Source organism: Bombyx mandarina, chromosome 04 (genome assembly GCF_030267445.1).
Source record: "Bombyx mandarina strain Sakado chromosome 04, ASM3026744v2".
In the NCBI taxonomy this organism is placed as follows: domain Eukaryota; kingdom Metazoa; phylum Arthropoda; class Insecta; order Lepidoptera; family Bombycidae; genus Bombyx; species Bombyx mandarina.
In genome coordinates this window covers 14,689,746-14,708,893 of record NC_143211.1, presented here as the reverse complement: position 1 = coordinate 14,708,893, position 19,148 = coordinate 14,689,746, and the positions used below count along the sequence as shown (strand labels likewise).

Here is a 19,148-nt window from a genome sequence, read left to right as displayed (position 1 = left end):
TATGTAAAAAGAAAGTAAAACGAAATGAAATTAAAGAAAAAGAGATAAAGCAACACCATATTAAGAATTAACCTCTTAGTAATATTATAAAATATTGATGAGTTCATTTGAATTTTTAGAAAATAGAAAAGTGTTCTTCAGCGATTATGTTAAATTTTTCCAAATCTCTTAATTTTGTGTTTTTACAATTTAAACATATAGGTATTGGCTTTTTAGCTATCGGAAACCATATAAATCACATTATGAATAACACCATCGTTTTACGGGTTTATAAATACAATAAAAGTTCCGAAACTCAATTTTCGATTCTTCATAGCAATTTTTTTTATTAATGGCCAATTACTGATTATTACATCGTAGCAAATATTCAGCATCAACAAATTTATTTAACAATTAATAACACAAATTAGAACAATTATTTTTAGGTTACACAAAATAGTTTGTTGTATTTGCGTATCCATGGCAACGTTTGGTCTAATCGTGTATTTTCTGGACTAATTGCATTTATTTAAGTGCGGTGTAGCATTTTTCCTATAGTAGAAGAGTACATTATACTTTTTTTATTATTAATTCAATCTCTGTACAAAATCAACAACTCACTGATCCAGAATGAAATTTAAAATTTCCTCCCACAAGGAACCAAAACACACCGGTGTAGTGGTTTGCGTTTGTTGGAATAATACAGAGGACGTATTTTCTTGCGGGTAAAGGAAATAGGATAAGAAAAGTGAAATAACAAATAAAAATGCCTTAAATATTTATTTTTAATTCTGTATTGATATACTTTCCAGAGACGATCATAAACTATTAAAGTGGAATTTAGTTAATAATGAATGCTTGCCGGTAACTACTTTTCCTGATGATTTCTATCCGACTAGCATGCACTTATTTCCTAAAACTAGTCTAGGAGGTACTAAGCATCAACATGATGTCATATTGATTTCTACAGCTGATGGCAAGTAAGTTTCCTTTTTTAATTAATGAATAAATAGTAAAAATTTATCATCATCAAATTCACTGGGTTTGGATCTACAGATAGACCTTGGCCCGATTAAATTAATCTTCCATTTATTTCATTCCGTAGCTTGGACAACCTATTGTATTTAACGTTTCTAACTACGTATTTCAACCATTTAGACGCCCACGATTCCTTTGCTTTTCTAAGTTCCTCACTATGAATACCTGCAGGTGTCTTAAATTGCCAATGTCCATGATCCACCCATTATTGCAATCGTTTATTTTTTATTGATTCTGATATTAGTAGAATGTAAAATAACATTTCTAGATTTCATATAGTAAATCACAATGGACGTATAGAGAAATCGGTGCCCGCTCACGAGGGGGCCTGCCTCACAGCAAAGTGGAGTCCAGACGGAGCGGGTCTTCTAACAGGTATTAAAATTATTAGTCGTTTAATATAGCTGTTAATTTATTGACCATCTTCTTCACTACATAGTATAAAACAAAGTCGCTTTTTCTGCCCCTGTATCCCTATGTATGCTTAAATCTATAAAACTACGCAACGGATTTTGATGCGGTTGATAAAGTGATTAAAGAGGAAGATTTATATGTATAATAACATCCATTAAATAGTAGAGAAATCAAAAATATCCGAATAATCCGAAGCGAAGCGAGGGCGGGTCGCTAGTTTAGGAAAAGTACCTAATCCAATGGATAAAAATAAGCAATGATGAGACCTTTATCCATTATATTCAGACAAGAGACTCTCGCTGTTCTACTGCTAATTAATTTACAATGAGAATAAATAACTGATGCTCTCTCATTAAAATTTTGATAACCTTACCGACATCGATTCACGATGACAATCAATAATGTCCAAATGACCGTCTCTTTGACTAGATATTTATATCTTACTAGCTGACCCGGCAGACTTCGTAATGCCTCAATCGATAAATAAAAGACATATCAAGGGGACACATCAAAAGAAAAACAAAATTGTTTGTTTTTATATAATTCCGAGCTTTTTTATATTTTCTCACCTTTCAAACCTTCTCTGGACTTCCACGAATAATTCAAGACCAAAATTAGCCAAATCGGTCATACACATACCCCGCCCTCTATCCCCAGTGGAGGGTGGGAGTTCGGCGATTTCATCCTAACCAAAAAAAAGCTTTTACGCTACCGAGAACTTTTAAAAAACTCCCACTAAGTACCTATAGTATGCCTAGCATACTGGTTACATTGAAACCTTTCCAACATCGAATACATAGAAGGTAGTTAGCACAATTTTCGAATGTCGACGAATAATACTGTACTCCTTACGAACATCCAATCTATAAAGTAATCAAAATGTGGGAAACAATAAAATTAAAACACTAAGCGCGAGATTAAAGCAACGATTAGCAATTCGCACATGGTAAACTGTAGTACCTATCAATAGATTCTGAAAACAAAAACATTTTTTTGTTTAAATATTCTTTAAGCCGGCGAAGATGGTTTTGTGAAGATTTGGTCTCGCAACGGTCTCCTTCGTTCAACATTGGTTCAGTCCGATGTGCCATGTTTCGACGCCGTCTGGAGTCCAGACAGTAACGCTATATTGCACACAAAAGAAAACTTTCTCGTTATCAAGCATTTGAGTTCGAGCAGTAAAATTGTTAAGGTAATCCAATGAGATTTAATTCAAATTATAGTGTTCGAGATTAGTTTCAGGGTATTTTTTTTGTTATCCGTCTATATTATTTATGCACTATAATATTTATATTACCTATATTCACTATAATATTTTTTGTAAATCGTTTCAGTGGAAAGCTCACGATGGTCTCATTTTGTGCACGGCTTGGAACGCAAATAACAATTTGGTTGTTTCCGGGGCTGAGGATGGTTTTACTAAGGTTATTTATTTAATTTTAATTTCGTGACTTATTAGTCTAGTAGACTGATTAGTAAAAGACGGTAGACTATAATTAGAGCCTAGGTATATACAATCCAGTATATGTGTACACTTCTGTGGGAAATATACTTGCATCTTCGATGACTTTTAGTATAACAGTTGTTTGACCTCCCTATCCTTCAAACTAGAACACATGATTGTTTCACGGTAGAAACGGGCAGGCTGCTGTATCTCCGAGGATACCGCATCGTCTCCACCGGTCACCGTCCTCGTCGAGCGAATAAACCCACAGTCACAGCCCACTGAGTGTCTTACCGGATCTTCTCAGTGGGTCGCGTTTTCGATCCGGTGGTAGATTCTGCGAAGCACTGCTCTTGCTGGGGCCAGTGTTAGCAACACTCCGGTTTGAGCCCTGTGAGCTCACCTACATGTTGGGCGTAGCTGAAATAGTCTTTCAAGGCTATCAGCACAGGTAGAAAAAAAAAACCGCGGCGTGCATTCTCGCGCACTAGGTTCCAGGAAGGCGTCCTTCCTTAGAGACGGAAGCGCTCGCCACTGATTATACATGGCGATAGGACGCCCGTGACAGGAGAAAACCGACGATGGTGAGCTACCAGGCTCGATCGAACTAGACTAATTTATTGGCTGCGAAGAGGCACGGTCGAACACTTCGCGGACTTCCTTGCGTGATTGGAGCAATGCCCTGTCCTTATCTAGCAAATAAGACCGGACTTGTCATCGTCTAACATCGTGACTACGCTGAGACCAGGAGTTGGAGAAGAACTTTTGTTCGACTCCAAGCCCCGCCTTTAGCATCTTCGGCCATTAAGTTCTACATACTACCGGAAAATAACTATACCTACACAGTGCTGTATAAGTGTGTGTGCGTGTGTGTATTATTTGTTCCTCAATAGTGGAGGCAGGGTTCCTATGTAATTACCTACTACAGTTTCATGTGGTCGAACAATATCGCTGCGGTTTTCATTATAAATTACAGTAATAATAAATACCGTAATAAAGTGAAATGTATTCATGATTACACGTCGTGTTATCAATATTTTGATAATAGTCAATGATACCCGAAGAAGCAGTTGTCATGTCGTAGTGCTGCGGAAATACGGATATCGTAATTTAATAGGACCAGAAGTCCCCAAAATGTTTTCTGATATATCGTAAGCACAATATATTAAGGCTCAAAGAGGGGCTCTTTTGAAATTTTGTATTCAAAGGTCGCATTGCCAGTAAGATAGATAGACCTGCATATAACTAAGACTGCGATTTTCTCATTACGAAAATCTCTGTGCAGCTTTGGGTATCACTGGGAAACACTAAATGAGTTGTTATTTTATTTTCTTCATTGTAATAATATTTTTGGAAACTGTTCTGAGCCTTTGGAATTTATGGAATTTTTAATTTCTCGAATAGATCTGGGATACGTTTGGTCAGCAAATCTCGGTGAGCGTGAAACATGACCAGCCTATCACCAGCGTCAGTTGGTCTCCAGCCGGCGACATGTTCGTTGCGGGAAGTTTTAATTTGACACGTCTGTGCAATGCTAATGGTGTGAGTATTTATACAATCTATGTATGACAGATGTAGAGATAACCCCCCTGGTTTGATACGGGAAATTGTGTAATTTTTCAGAGTTATCGCGAATAATTAAGGAGAGAAGACCAATATTTAATTTATTTTGCTATAATAAAGCTATTTGACCAACTTAATTTTTTTTGTGTTGATGCTACGCTTTATGACTATACAGAAAACACACATTCTAAGTCGAAATTTAAATATTAATAAAATCAAAGAACTTCCTTATAAAAGTTATTTTTGTTCAAGTGGTCATACTGCTTGGATCGTCCATCAACCGGCAGTATATATGACATCGCCTGGTCCATGGATGGTACCCAGTTGGCTGCGGCTTGTGCCAATGGCCATGTCATATTTGCGCATATTATTGACAGGTAAAACGATAGTACACCAATTTGTTGTACTAGTTTTAATTTTATTATACTATAGGACTTTCTTTGTTTATTGAATACTAGAAATTCTAAAATATCTGTAAGAAAGATAATCTGTTTGGTTCTTTTATTGTTGAAATTGGAACCCTAATTTATTTTTTTCGGCATAAAAATTACCTTAAAATATAATATTACGTCAGAAATTGTCGCAATAAAGATACCGTCAAATCAAATGAGCCACTTTGGAGATTATCCATAATTAAAACCAGACAGAAAAAGAAACTATCACTTGAGCTTGAAAAAGGTCTTAAAAAATAAGACTAAACCAAGAAATCACAGACACAACCACTTAACAATTAAATTACTTATATCTACAAATATCGATGGATACAACAATTCTTTAAATGCGGTTTGAAGAAAGACCAGAGCCATATTAAAGTTTGGGTGAAAAAATATTGATGCCGTCCTTGCCTAATTCAAATTTACAAGGATTAAAAATTTCAGAGAATACACATGGAAAAATTACTCCTGCACACAAATTGGTCGAAAGGTCATTTCTATCAAAGACATAGTATCAGAAGAGAACGACCAGTTGGATTATCCGGATCGAGTTATACAAATATCGTTAGGCTTCAATCATTTAGTCGTAGCTACTGTCAAACAGTGCTTTATACACAAACTGAGCTCTTGGAATACACCAGTGACTTTCGATCTTAAAGAAGGCACTGTAAGCATGATATTACTGTCCGAAAGGTAAGCAAATCTGGCGAAAAAGTATTTTAGGTAGAGCATCCAGAATTAGTGAATAATAATAGTTTGCATAATAACGAATACATTCGTATATTTTTAGTACTAGCAAATATTTTATTTCAATTCAAAAGTTAGATATCATTGCCACTGGTTGCTCTTTTAAATAAATAGATATACACGAAAATAAATAGATGTGAATATTCGCGAACATTATTTTCTATTTACATTAGTTTTTTAGATTATTGCCGTTCACCTACACCCTGGTTATTCTGTGGTAGGAACCAGGTTTGCTGGTAATACCCTAACAAACTATGATCCTCTAAGATTTTATCTCTGTTGCCAAATATTATCTATCAACATGTGAATTAATTACAGATGCCTGTGCGTTGTAGAAAGAGCTGGAATTTCAGTTTATAGTTACATGGGCAGGTTGTTGGCAAGTCCTCGTTGTGGTGGTAGACCCGAGACTCTTGGCAAATCCTCTGTGTCTTTAGGACCCGATACATTGGCTGTCGTTGATCAAACCGATCGCAAATGTAAGTAATCCATCAGTTTAACATTTCGGAAAACTTCTGCATTCTCAACAAACAGTTTTTATTTAATGTTAAACGCTGAATGATTGTGACAAATAATGGACTGCGACCGACAAGTACATAGGTATCAATCTCGTTTAACATATTATGTGTTTACCACCTCTCAAACTTTTTCCCCTATTAGTAGGGGTACCATTGAAATTTTGTCTCCACATTAATAAGATAGTGATTTATCTGTAGTGACATTCTACAGTAGAACTAATTAAATTATAATAGGCGTACTTAAAATATCAGTTATCACTTCTAAAATTACAGCTCTAAATATCCCTTCAATTCTTCTATACTAGTCTTAAATACGAGTACCTACTGGTCATAAGAAATATAATATTGATTAGATGTCACTTTCTCCGTTTATTTAACTCGGTATTTTCGTGTCCTTGAAAATTTGCACACGTATCAAAGAGCGATGATAATATCCCGGCTGGTGAGGGTATAATGCAAGATGAAATTAATGTTTGTTAGTGCGGTTTGTTATTTGAGCGCGTCTTTTTAGTTTTAAGCTGCATTTATTTACATAATATTCTTTTTTGTCTATAGTGATTCACGTTTTCGATCTTCCAACCGGTCTCATTGTGCGTAGCTCAACAGACAGCACGGTAACCAAACTCAACCACAAAATGACAGTTTCAACTATTGCTCTGAGTCAGACAGGGCCAATTAACGACCGACAAATGGCTCTTTTGGACTACAATAAAGACCTATACGTAGTCTCCGTGAAAGATGTTAAGCCGAAGTTCGTTAAATTAGGTGAGTGATAAAATCGTCAATAGATATATACCATATAACAACCAAGTTCCTACGAACATTTTTGGAATCATTCTTGCAGTTTTTATTATTTTGTGTCACATATTTCTTTCTCAGTTACGTATCTTAAGCATAGTGTTTAAGGAGTGATTTTTACGAAACGGTTAAAAACAGAAATAAAAATGCTTAGTCGAATTACTTACGATAGTACCTACATAAATACCACTTACCACTCTAGACTAGTCTAGACTAATCTTAAAGATCAATCTATAACTAATTATCAATTGAAACTGGCGGATGAGATAGCTGAACGTTTAGACGCCACATGTTCAAGATTATAATATTATTGATTCTCTAATTTCCTACTTAGCTACGTGTTTCCCTAATTCATAGTTTCATCTAGTACCTAGTAGATGCCCGCTAATAGGAGGTAGATGTCGCCAAGTATTCGGTACTTTCTGATTTGGATAGGGATGGATTCCAAAGCAAATTGAGAGATTGATTCCAAACCTCACAACATTTTTAGATATGCAGGTGTATTCATGTTGTGGTACCCATGAGCTCCAGTTATCGTATAGCACCAAGAGAGTCATGAGTTCGGCGACATCATAAACACTTATAAAAATCCCGCCTTGGCTCAATCAGGTTTTGAATATATAATTTATTTTTTGTGTTTCAATATTCGATCAATAACCTGAACTAAGGCTTCAATTTAATATAGCTATAATTTTAATATAGCATATATTTTAATATAGCAAGGCTATAATTAATTTAACTGTGGAATATTTAATTATAGTGTACCTAATTATTTCTTCAAGGATCTCAAGTACTAAGCGTCGTTTGGAGCTCAGAGACAGAATTGCTAGTTGGACTACGCGCCAACGCCATTGTGGCTTGGTGCTGCCCTAGGGCTGTCCAATTAGACTGGCTCGTTCTTACTACTGTCAGTAAGGAAGTTACGTAAGTGACATTGGTTTATTACATATTTGTAAATTTAGAAGGAATTCGCTGATTGTAGGTCGCTTCCAAATTTGCATCGGATGTCTTAGCGCTAATATCAGAATACCTAACCATTTTTATGAAATTATGGCATAGCAATATTTATCTTTTTATTTTGTGTGAAAATAAATTTTTTTTTACTGTTGGTAGGACCTTCTGTGAGTACGCGCGGGTAGGTACCACCATCCCGTCTATTTCTGCCGTGAAGCAGTAATGCGTTTCGGTTTGAAGAGTGGGGCAGCCGTTGTAAATATACTAAGATCTTAGAACTTATATCTCAAGGTGGGTGGTACATTTACGTTGTAGATGTCTATGGGCTTCAGTAACCACTTAACACCAGGTGGTCTGTGAGCTCGTGCACCCATTCAAGCAATAAAAAATATAATAATTTGATACTAATTTAAATAAACATATTTATTTTCCTTTAAATCTGAAAAAAAGTAACTTTTGGGTAAAACATGTCTACCGAATTAATTATGATTCAAGATAATTAACATTAGAGATAGCAAGGGAAATTAGCGTAACAAATTTGGCTAATACCACTTTTTAACAAACCTGGCATAATTCCTTTTAATTACTATAAGCTATAAATCTTCTTTTTTTTTACGTATAATCGAAATCGACCTCAAAGCTCATTTGGTGTTAAGAGATGACCGAAACTTATAGTCACGCTTGAGATATCAGATTAAATTTTTAAACAACCCTGCTATCATCGCATAATCCAACAGAACGTGACACGGCGAAAGATTCTCTTTAGACTTCAATCTAAGAAATATATATGATAATCGCTGAGTTGAAACAGACCTAAAACTGTTTGTAGGGATCTGGGACGCAACCCGTGTATCCTAAGCGAAGAAGATGGTATCGTTCGTATATGTAAGGGTAATGGCTCGGTTGTTCACATATCAATCGCAGCTTTCCAAGAGAAATTACTGAAGTATGTGTCAACGAACATGTGGCAGGATGCTCTACAGGTAAATATGGTGTGGGGATATCTATTTTTTTTGGCATACAAAACTTATTAATAAATCTAATTTTCTCATCATCATAACTTAATTAAAACTGCGACAATTTAAAAACTGAAATAATATTTCATTACTGAAAAGACTTCCGGTGTACAACTATATAGAGCTCTTATGCTCGTAATAGCCAGACCGTAGATCTTTTTAGTCTTTAGAAATTATCACACAGTTGCCTTAGAAAAAAACAATTAGTCAGTAAACCTTCGAAAAACAAAACACGTGTGGCCCTCGGGGACTGCCGCAGTAAAGCTATTGCATAGCATTTTTTATCAACTTATGCAATTGGACAATAATAATTTAATATTAAAACAATAATAAAATAAGACCACGCTATATTCATAAACATTAACAAAAGCAAAACATTAATTACTGTCCCCTTCACACTCATAAGCTCGACCACGCGAGAGAGAGATGGGCAGACTTTTCATGATGTGCATGCAGTGCGACGTCACGCCGCGCGCTTATTCACAAACACTACACAAGCGCAACTTGTGAATGTGTTGCACGCGAGCTACATGGTAGGCGGAGTGGGTGGTGTTAGGTTTTATTTTCGTAAAGGAATTTCTTGATTCGATCGCCGCGGTCAAAGCCCGCGATAAAAGCTATGCAATAGCTTAAAAAGTTACTTAGGTAATTGAATTTGATTTTGTATACAGCTCTGTCGCACTGTTGAAGACGAAACATTATGGGCATGTCTCGCGGTGCTGGCATGGCAACACCATCAGCTGCCGGTGGCAGAAGAGGCCTTTGCTCTGATACGCCAATACCATCAAGTTTGCTATATCCAGCATTTAAGGGTAAATAATTTAACTGCTCAAATTAACAAGCATGTCAGCTGGTTTTTTTGCTAGGCCATGTTACGATTGATCAGGGTGCTTAGTGCGAGTTTTTTAACGTTCTCGATAGCGTAAAAGTTAGCTCATATTTGTATGAAATGGGATCGTTTGCGTACGTTTGCCGTTAGGGGCGCTGTTCCAACTGCATACAAAATTGGTTCTTAACTTTTACGCTATCGAGAACGTTAAGAAGCTCGCTCTAAGCACACTGGTGTTAAATCGTCGTCGTAGATCATAGAAATCACAACTTGAATACTAATTATCTTGAAACATGAGATCGGAGTTATAGTAATAGTTCTATTTTTCTAAAAGGCAAAAGTATCATACCATACAGCCTAATCTTTTATCTTTTTTTATGAAAAATGATAATATGAAGTGAAATGAAACAAAGTTCATTAATTTGAAACAATACATAATCAATTGGCATGAAATTAAATGAGATGAGAAAATGGTGGTTATTTACTAAGACTTTTTCAGTGGACTTTTTGGAGGACCCGAGAAGCTACGTCCAGCGGCTTTGTTTCATTTTCCCATATTTATGCACTTTCACAGATACTAAACAGTTAATATACTACCGTTATTCCACATTTAAACCTGAAGAAACACTAAATAGACAAAATAAAACAATTCACACAACTTCGCTCCTCGCATTCCCGCCAAAAATCTTGGGAGTTTCAATTTGATTACATGTATCTAATAACGACGGGGTATCGGAATGGCAAAGGGAGCCATGACCCAGCTCGGTAAAATCTGGAAGGACCGTAGCATTACCCAGAAAACAAAGATGAAACTGGTGCTCACTCTGGTCTTTTCCATTTTTCTGTACGGAGCGGAGACCTGGACCCTTAAAGCGGCTGATCGCAAACGCGTGGATGCTTTTGAGATGTGGTGCTGGAGAAGAATGCTCCGGATACCTTGGACAGCGAAGAGAAGCAATCTGTCTATCTTAGACCAACTGCAGATCAAGACAAGACTGTCCTCTCTCTCTACACTCTGCGCGAGTACTTCGGTCATATTGCTCGGAAAACACCGGATAGCTTAGAGAGACTATTCGTAACAGGGAAGATCGAGGGAAAGAGACCGCGCGGGCGCAGTCCGACAAGGTGGTTCAACCAAATCCGCACCACACTCGAGATCCCATTCCACGACGAGCTTCATGCGGCCAATGATCGGAGGCGTTGGCGGGATATTACAAAGAATATAATCATGTCGAAGTATAATGATCACGACCCTCAGCATTGAGGAAACGAAGCGAGGAGGACCTAATGACTGCTCCCCCACTTACCTGCTTTAAATAGCTTTACTTACCAATCCAATATATTATATTTGTATTATTTTGTTCCAGAGCAATGTACCAGAAAAGCTGAGTGCAAATTAACGAAACAATTGTTTTAGTAATGATTATAAATTATGACGCAACGAGATCGTTCTTTAAATATTACTTTTATAAAGAATAAATGAAAAAGTTTAGTATAATATTTAAAAAAAACGAAGTTTTATTTCGAAATTTGGTGATAAATATAGACAAGTCAGTCTTATATATTAATTCATATTCAGTCATATATTAATTACTGCTTTTATTTATTGACTGACATACTTTAAGTAGGTACTTATTTATCGATAATATAGGTATTAAGCACGATAAAAAATGGATAACAGTATTTAAAATGAAGTAATCACAAAATTATAATTCAACATTGAAAGCTAGAGCAGCCTAGCGACGCCTAATTTTTATTAATAATTCACTACAATTTCAAATGAGGTCGGCTGTCTCTGATTACACCTCGTCAGAAGTTAGGCTGGTTAGTGTTACTCGCCCGTGCAGGCTTATCTACATAATCTTACCAGTAAATTCAGTCTGGAATTATTTGGAAAAGACAAGGTAAATAACATTAAGTGCCAATCTGAAGATGGGACCGTCATACATGCAATACCGTCTTTACCATAAGGGCACACGGGGCCCGTGCCCAGGGCCCCCATTCTCAGGGGGCCCCGAAAGACCGACAATTTCTCTCACACGTTTATTCTCAAAACATTTTGTCGGGCACATTACACTTTTTTCACAAATCAGTAATCAGAAAGTATTTATTTACAAGGCATATATACTATGCCTATAATAGAAGATTTTGCTCAACAGAAATCCCGAAAGAAACCGTTATCGAAATCGTAACCAAAAAACCAGCAGCATTCTAATATCATTAATGATATATTATATCATACTATATTTGATTACCTATAATAAATGGTCATACTCAGTAAAAAAATGTTAATATAATTCGCTTTTTTTACTTTCCAAAAGGGCCTCAAATTCTTGTGTGCTCAAGGGCCCCATCCTAGTTTAAGACGTCCCTGCATCCTACATGCTATCTACAACTTTACTATTGAGAATTGAGAACTTTACCACAAGGTGACCTGCGGTACCTATCCACTTTGTGCTGTTTATTGGCATTTTTTGCTGTCTATTGCAGTAGATATAACCTAACATAGACCGCGAGCTCGTCTAAATCGCGACCTAAATTAAGCTATAAAAAATTGATAATGTGCATGTGAACCAGAACGACCTACCTATAATGCATGAAACTATATATTTATCAAACTATACTTACATAGTAGGTACGAGAGCACGTTTCGGTGGCAATAAAGAGTACGGTCTACTCAGTTCATTAGTTCACCAATCACCATTCAGTGTTCATCATGCTTACGTTCATTTGAGCTCGAAAAATTTGTTCAATCGTTCAATATTCAGTTGTTTTGTTCGCGTTGTCGTAGAAGGATGTGTTGCGATTAGATTGAGTTTTACGAAAAAGTTATTATTTCAATGAAGTTTCATTAAAAAATGAAACACTGACTTAAATTAGATGCAAATCAGAAAGTAGAACTTTAACATTAATATAAAATGTAAATCGACACGTGCCCTACATTATTACTAGCGGAATAAATTTTGAAAGTGTACAAACGTTTCAGAATAAATCAACTTTCTGTGAAAATGTCGTTTAGAGGCATTGTTGTAGTGTTATTTTTAAATGTGCGTTTTTTCGCAAACTGTAGTGTGTACGATAATGAGATAAATGAACATTCCTTGGAGTTGACCCAGTCCTTGAACTTGGCTCGACAAGAACTCATCCAAGAGGCTTGCCGACGTTTTCCTCGCAACTACAAATTGGATGACCTGCAACCGGACCAGTTAAGGCATATATTGGTTGATGATGAAAGGAAACTGCTATATTGTTATGTGCCAAAGGTTTGTGCGATTCTCACAATTATAATTAAAAAAACATAATTAAATTACAATCATTTAAAAAGAACGAGAAAAACACCAAAAGACTCAGCTCAACACTTCAAAGTTTCTAAAAATTACCGTGAACTAATAGACAACTATCAATGTTCAAATGGTGTTCAATTACTTAACAAAATTAATGGTAAATTTTAGACATTTCAAAATATTAAACATCTGATTTATTCAATAAAACATTTTTTAACTAAACCCTTCTAGCGGTACATTGATTTCATGTCAAATACATTTACCAAGCTGAACTAATTTTACTACTAAACTTAATTAAACTATTTAATTTAAAACATGTTAACTTGTGGGAGGCTTGTGGAGAGTATTAAGAGGTAAGCAGCGGCTTGGCTCTTCCCCTGGGATTGCTGAAGTCCATGGGTGACTGTAACCACTCACCATTAGATGGGCTGTATGCTGCCTACAAGGGCAATAAAAAAATCTTACAGAAGACCTCCTCATTAGTGCCAGCTAAAGGCTAAAACATTTTCTCTAGAATTGTCCATTACATCAAAGTACTTCCTATTTATTATCTTGCTATATACATATACATTATCCAAAAAAATAATAATGTAACTAAAACGACTAAGTACCAAAATTACATTAAAACTATTGTTGATTGAATAGTGTAGTCACTTATGCACAAATAAAACACATTATGAATTGAATAAAATTACAAACAAAAAGCACTGTTTTCTAGGTGGCCTGTACAAACTGGAAGAGACTTCTCCTCATATTGGCTGGTAAATGGAACAGCACAGATGTTCTATCAATTCCAGGGCATATACCTCACTTACCCGGAATGTTCAGGGATCTGAGCATGGTGACTGCACAGGAACGTGAACACATGCTAAATAATTACCATAAGATGGTGTTTGTTAGGAATCCATTTGAAAGATTGCTGTCGGCTTATAGAAATAAACTGGAGGGTGATTCACCAAGTCAATATTTCCAGGTGAGCATTTTCTCATTTTCCAGATTAAAGGAATGAGTATGTAACTGGGTACCCTGTTCTTCTTTTTGTAGAAATTTAAAAGTTGCTAGAGAAACAATCTTTTCCAAAGGCCAATTTTGACAGATTATAAATTTTTAATAATAGATACAATAATTTTGATTTCTCTACCAAACAAAACCGCCATGATCATTTTGCATTAATGTGTTTAAAATCTTAATAATTATGGTCTAAGTAATTGTGATAGACATTGTTACTACCTAACAGTTTTAATAGAACTGTAAAATAATAATAAAAAATAACATTTTGTTACACATTTTCGTGGACAATAATTATGACCTATTAATATCTAATATATTATATACTAATCACTTTTCTTTTTTTCCTACCTAGGCTGATAGCCTTGAGAGGCTATTTCAGCGTAACCATAACTAGTAGGCGAGCTCACAGGGCTCAATCCTGACGACGTTGTTAACGCGAACCCTAGCAAGAGCCGTGCTTCGCAGAATCGACTTTGAAGTAGTCGCGGCCTAAAGGATAAGACGTCCGGTGCATTCGTGTTGAGCGATGCACCGGTGTTCGAATCCCGCAGGCGGGTACCAATTTTTCTAATGAAATACGTACTCAAAAATTTTCACGATTGACTTCCACGGTGAAGGAATAACGTCGTGTAATAAAAATCAAACCTGCAAAATTATAATTTGCGTAATTACTGGTGGTAGGAACTCTTGTGAGTCCGCACGGGTAGGTACCACCGCCCTGCCTATTTCTGCCGTGAAGCAGTAAGGCGTTTCGGTTTGAAGGGCGGGGCAGCCGTAATAACTATACTGAGACCTTAGAACTTTTATCTCAAGGTGGGTAGCGCATTTACGTTGTAGATGTCTATGGGCTCCAGTAACCACTTAACACCAGGTGGGCTGTGAGCTCGTCCTTCCATCTAAGCAACAAAAAAAAAACCACCGGATCGGAAACGCGAACCACTGAGAAGATCCGGCGAGAAAGTCAGTGGGCTGTGTCCATGGGTTAATTTACGAACGATGACCGGTGCTTGAGGTACCCAAAAGCACCGTTAGTAGATCGGGAGGAGATAATCACATAGAGGCACAACAAGTTCAAGTTTAACTCCCCTTTCGTCTTGGTGAAGCTAGAAAAGATTGCTGGAAGGCTTTCCAGATGGCCAAAAGAGCAATGCCTTCACATAAAAAAAACAGAAAGAGGATTTCATCAAAATGAGTAGTACTACACATATCTTGGTAATTTAATATAAAAAGTGATTTAAGGAGAAATGGTTTTACGCGCTTTTTAAGAAGTCCCGTGATTACTTAAATGAGCCAACATTTAAATAGTCTGTGTAAAATAATCAGAAATGAATAGGAAATACGATTCTGACTTTTCCCGCGTACCATCCATCCATCCATCTGTTAGTATCATATCAACTTACTTCCTACATTTTCCAATTAATTTGTGTTCATTTATTGCACAGACGACCAAAGCGGTGCTAAAGGAGTATTATGAACCTTCATGAATAAGTAGCACCACCCGGTCTAATTTTGCCGCGTATCATACATTCGCTTCTGTTTGAACGGTAGCGACGACCGATATACTAAATACAAATTAAAACTTTGACCCGTGTTCAAGATGGCGGCATTCACATCCGGTAGCCACTTAGCTGTAGCTGAGGCGTGAGTTGGTTCACCTGTATATGCAATACAAAAAAAAACGGTCAACCTGGCGACAACAGTTAGCAGACACAGAATGACCTCAGGACCTCACAGTTTGAAATAACTTCATACTTTCAAACAAGAGCGTCTGGTGGGTTTATGGGCTTTACAACACTATACCTTAAACTTCACCCAGGAATTAGCTGGAAATAAACAGTCTTTACATGGCTTACTTTACAGCTAATAAAAGTTCAAATAGAACTCCTTAACATAACTGCATAATTATTTATTTATTTATTTATTTATTTATTTATTTATTTATTTATTTATTTATTTATTTATATATTTATTTATTTATTTATTTATTTATTTATTTATTTATTTATTTATTTATTTATTTATTTATTTATTTATTTATTTATTTATTTATTTATTTATTTATTTATTTATTTATTTATTTATTTATTTATTTATTTATTTATTTATTTATTTATTTATTTATTTATTTATTTATTTATTTATTTATTTATTTATTTATTTATTTATATATTTATTACACTTCATCTTAAATTTACATTGGCGGACTTCATGCCTAAGGCATTCTCTACCAGTCAACCAAAGGTAGTGCAAAGTAAATAAATACGTAGGTGCAATGAAATTTATATTAAATTAAAAATACATACACAGAAATACGTACATATCATACATAATAATCATTCTATTTATAATCTATCTCGGTACGTTCACACTTTCACTATTGTTTATTCGAAATTTACTTTCGTTAATCGTATAGATCGTGAAATGGTGCATCTAGTACAACTGATTTTTTTTTGTGTAGTATATCTTTGTAAAATTCCGCAACAAGCATTTTGTTACTCATCATTAGAAAAGACATACATTTTATTTAAGTAGGGATATGGGATACTAGACAAGGCACTTCTAAGATATCGATATTAAAATTATTTTTATTTTTTTTATTTTTTTATTCCTTAAATGTGTGGACGAGCTCACAGCCCACCTGGTGTTAAGTAGTTACTGGAGCCCATAGACATCTACAACGTAAATGCGCCACCCACCTCGAGACATAGGTTCTAAGGTCTCAGGTATAGTTACAAATTTTGTATATTTTGCGACGCATTTTTATGCGGATAGAAATTCGGCTTACATGCTGATTGATTGATGTCTATTTGTTCATTAATTTCGCTTCTCATTACCGAATCAAGACATCCGGGCGCTTCTTTTGATTAATTAAGTATGTATTATCTATAAAACCGTCCATAAACGAAGTTTAAGAACTTATGTCCTTACCGTTACCGTTGCTCATGGGCAGCTGTGACTAGTCTTCATCAGCTCGACCGTAAGCATATCCTCAAACATTGCAATAGAAAATGAAATGCATTTACAATTTGAAATAAAAAAAACCGGTGCCCGACGTGGCGCATTAAAGTAATTATTTTTGCTCTTCGATCTTCTTACCTAGTAGAATATCTAATAGGCTCTGGGAAAGACGAATCCGAAGATGCTGAGAATGCATTTATTTATAATATACCTAAAAGACCAAAACATACATTAACAAACAAAAGAAGGCAAAGCTAGGCAATCCAGGTGCTTGGTTATAGAGATCGACGTAATTACTTCAGTGCACTACGTAGGTCACCCGTGACCTACAAAATGGCAGTCAACGTGTTAAATTTGGTGAATCAGCATTCATTATCCCAGCCCTTCTCCCAGTCACATGGGGTCGGTGCAATATGTTTTTTTTTCGTTCCATACGCCTCTATCATATACAATTTCTTCGGTCACTCCCCTCTTACACATATCGTCTTTCACGTAATCCGTCCGTTTTTCTTATGTCTACTTCTACCTCTTGTAAATCATTTACAATCCATATTCTGTTTTCGATTTGCGTATATTCACTAACGACGATAACTATATAGACACAGACAAGGCGGTCTGTGTGCTTAGTGCGAATTTATTAACGTTCTCGATAACGTAATAGTTAACTCAAATTTGTATGGAGTTGGAAAGTTTGCATAAGTTTGCCGCTAGGGGCGCTGTTCCGACTGCATACAAATTTGAGTTTACTTTTACGCTATCGAGAACGTTTAAGAGCTCGCACTAAGCACACTGTATAATACTTATATGCTTTCGTTTGTTGCTTAAGATAATGTAAAATTATTTTAATCTAAATTTCTAAATTAAAAATGTCTTCCCAGACCAAAAAAATTAAGAGCGCTCGTTCGTTGGATGGGTCCTGTTCGTAATTGTGCTAACACAACGGAAACTGGAATCACAATTCACCCACACTCTGATTGCCGACGTAAACCTGTTTTACGTGAATATTTATTCGACTGGACGATTGTTTACCCAAATATCAAATCATATCCCTAATATTTACTAATGATTGAATTTTCGTTTAATATGAAAACCGAAATGATTAGATACTATTTAAATTATTTTTTAAATAACATGTAATCGTCGTGACCTAACGGATAAGACGTCCGGTGCATTCGTGTTGAAGCAATGCACCGGTGTTCGAATCCCGCAGGCGGGTACCAATTTTTCTAATGAAATACGTACTCAACAAATGTTCACGATTGACTTCCACGGTGAAGGAATAACATCGTGCAATAAAAATCAAACCCGCAAAATTATAATTTGCGTAATTACTGGTGGTAGGACCTCTTGTGAGTCCGCACGGGTAGGTACCACCGCCCCGCCTATTTCTGCCGTGAAGCAGTAATGCGTTTCGGTTTGAAGGGTGGGGCAGCCGTTGTGACTATACTGAGACCTTAGAACTATATCTCAAGGTGTGTGGCGCATTTACGTTGTAGATGTCTATGGGCTCCAGTAACCACTTAACACCAGGTGGGCTGTGAGCTCGTCCACACATCTAAGCAATAAAAAATAAAAAAAAATAAAAAATCTATGGTTCTCAAATTGAGTTTATTTGTTTTGACTTTCTAGGGAAAGGAAATGCAACTAGTTCTTATATAGTACTAGTGAACTATTTAAAAACATATTCCTCTTGGTACGGCGTGTTATGGGCCTGCAATGATTGGCCTCTTCTTTTTTCTCCATCGTACGTCGCTGCGGACTCGTGTTCCTTGTATGAGGCAGTGAGCGGGACAGTATAAAACAATATAATTAAGAGTTCCTAATTTTTTTTTAATTGTCAGTGGCAGAGGAGCGCACGGCCCACCTGATGGTGAGCGGTTACCGTCGCCAAGCCGCTGCCTACCAAAATTCTAGTCAAGTTCAAGCTGAGCGCTTAAGTTCACAATGTATTATCTAAGGTCTTCGGTAACCGCAAATCAGATAGCCAGACAAACAGCTCGTCTGCCCGTTTAGAATAATAACAAATATTTTTCAAATTAAAATATTTTATTAAATATTTGTTCAAAAATCGAAGCGAAGAACCATCGCATTTTAAGAAGCATTAATATGGAAGCATAATTAATACGTTACTATTATGTTATTTAAATGTTATCAAGGTTCA

The 19,148-nt window shown here is 36.0% G+C and overlaps 2 protein-coding genes across 3 annotated transcripts in view; both read left to right on the top strand.

Moving 5' to 3' along the window:
- The first annotated feature begins 460 nt into the window (after window positions 1-460).
- Window positions 461-11,256, top strand: Oseg5 (intraflagellar transport protein Oseg5). Of its 2 annotated transcripts, XM_028178371.2 has the most exons (14): window positions 461-704; window positions 792-959; window positions 1,286-1,392; window positions 2,445-2,623; window positions 2,766-2,855; window positions 4,280-4,417; window positions 4,691-4,815; window positions 5,317-5,565; window positions 5,938-6,098; window positions 6,693-6,902; window positions 7,718-7,859; window positions 8,719-8,872; window positions 9,577-9,717; window positions 11,102-11,256. In XM_028178371.2, exons 1-14 carry the CDS (start codon window positions 610-612, stop codon window positions 11,132-11,134), a joined length of 1,992 nt encoding a protein of 663 aa, XP_028034172.2. In that variant the 5' UTR covers window positions 461-609; the 3' UTR covers window positions 11,135-11,256. The 2 variants fall into 2 exon arrangements, with proteins under 2 accessions (XP_028034172.2, XP_089583266.1); XM_089727140.1 differs by lacking the exon at window positions 461-704 and having other exon boundaries at window positions 821-959; window positions 1,297-1,392.
- Window positions 11,257-12,468: 1,212 nt separating this feature from the next.
- LOC114246040 (carbohydrate sulfotransferase 11) overlaps window positions 12,469-19,148 on the top strand; it is a 39,562-nt gene continuing 32,882 nt past the window's right edge. Inside the window, exons 1-2 of the mRNA XM_028178418.2 lie at window positions 12,469-12,997; window positions 13,737-13,991. Of these exons, the coding sequence (XP_028034219.2) occupies window positions 12,743-12,997; window positions 13,737-13,991 (510 nt within the window). The 5' untranslated portion in view covers window positions 12,469-12,742. The remainder of the gene's footprint in view (window positions 12,998-13,736; window positions 13,992-19,148) is intronic.